The 795-nt window shown below is 42.6% G+C and overlaps 1 protein-coding gene across 1 annotated transcript in view; it reads right to left on the reverse strand.

The window, feature by feature from the left end:
• LOC118326847 (actin-related protein 2/3 complex subunit 1B-B-like) overlaps window positions 1-795 on the reverse strand; it is a 5,893-nt gene that overhangs the window by 604 nt on the left and 4,494 nt on the right. Inside the window, exons 8-9 of the mRNA XM_035659975.1 lie at window positions 404-603; window positions 23-113 (exon numbers count right to left, since the gene is read on the reverse strand). Of these exons, the coding sequence (XP_035515868.1) occupies window positions 23-113; window positions 404-603 (291 nt within the window). The remainder of the gene's footprint in view (window positions 1-22; window positions 114-403; window positions 604-795) is intronic.

Raw genomic sequence — 795 nt, forward strand, 5'->3', positions numbered from 1 at the left:
TGTGTGTGTGTGCGTGTGTTACCTTGACATCCCAGATTCCCATTCCTCCATCCATGCCGGTGGTGCAGAACTTGGTGCACTGGTTTCTTCCTCCTTCCAGCACTGATATTTCACTGAAATATTGTTTGAGACAAGTCAAACTCTGTGCACAAGCATGTGGTGTTGCAATAAAAAGATACCTGGTTTAACAGAGATGACGACGATGATGCATTCTTCTTTTAATTATGTTGTGTACATCTAGGCAAAATCAGTAGCTACTGTCTAGTATGTAAATATTTCCAGGTCTCTGAATCTGATCTCACTTACTCTTGACTTAGAAATATACAGCTAATTCAAAATACACAAACAGTTCTAAAAGCTGATTTACAATCCAGACTGAAAACGTGTATTTTCTTGTTCTGACCTGATGCTGTTCTTGTGCAGGGTGTTCAGGTCCTTGTCGGTGCTCTGGGTCTCTGAGGCTCGACGATCCAGGTTCTGGAAACGTTCCCTGGCACTGATACCCTTCTGGGCCGCCTGCTTGGGAACGTCCAGCTTGCCACCAAATGTCAAGCTGGCTTTGGCACCGTCATACACAAACAGCACCGGGTAACAGTCATGGCCCTGGAGAACAGAGACACATAAGAGTGCAGTCGGGAATATACTGTACATGAATATAATATCAATATGGTAAAATGTGACTAGATATCGCTTGCCAACGCAAAGATGTGAAAGAATCTTTGAAATTATTTTAATGGCATATGTTTGTCCCATTTGTCATAATAGCTTTTTGTAATACTACTACTGGGAGGCACC

This window comes from Morone saxatilis, unplaced genomic scaffold (genome assembly GCF_004916995.1).
Source record: "Morone saxatilis isolate NCDOM2014 unplaced genomic scaffold, NCSU_SB_2.0 Contig17, whole genome shotgun sequence".
NCBI classification, from domain to species: domain Eukaryota; kingdom Metazoa; phylum Chordata; class Actinopteri; family Moronidae; genus Morone; species Morone saxatilis.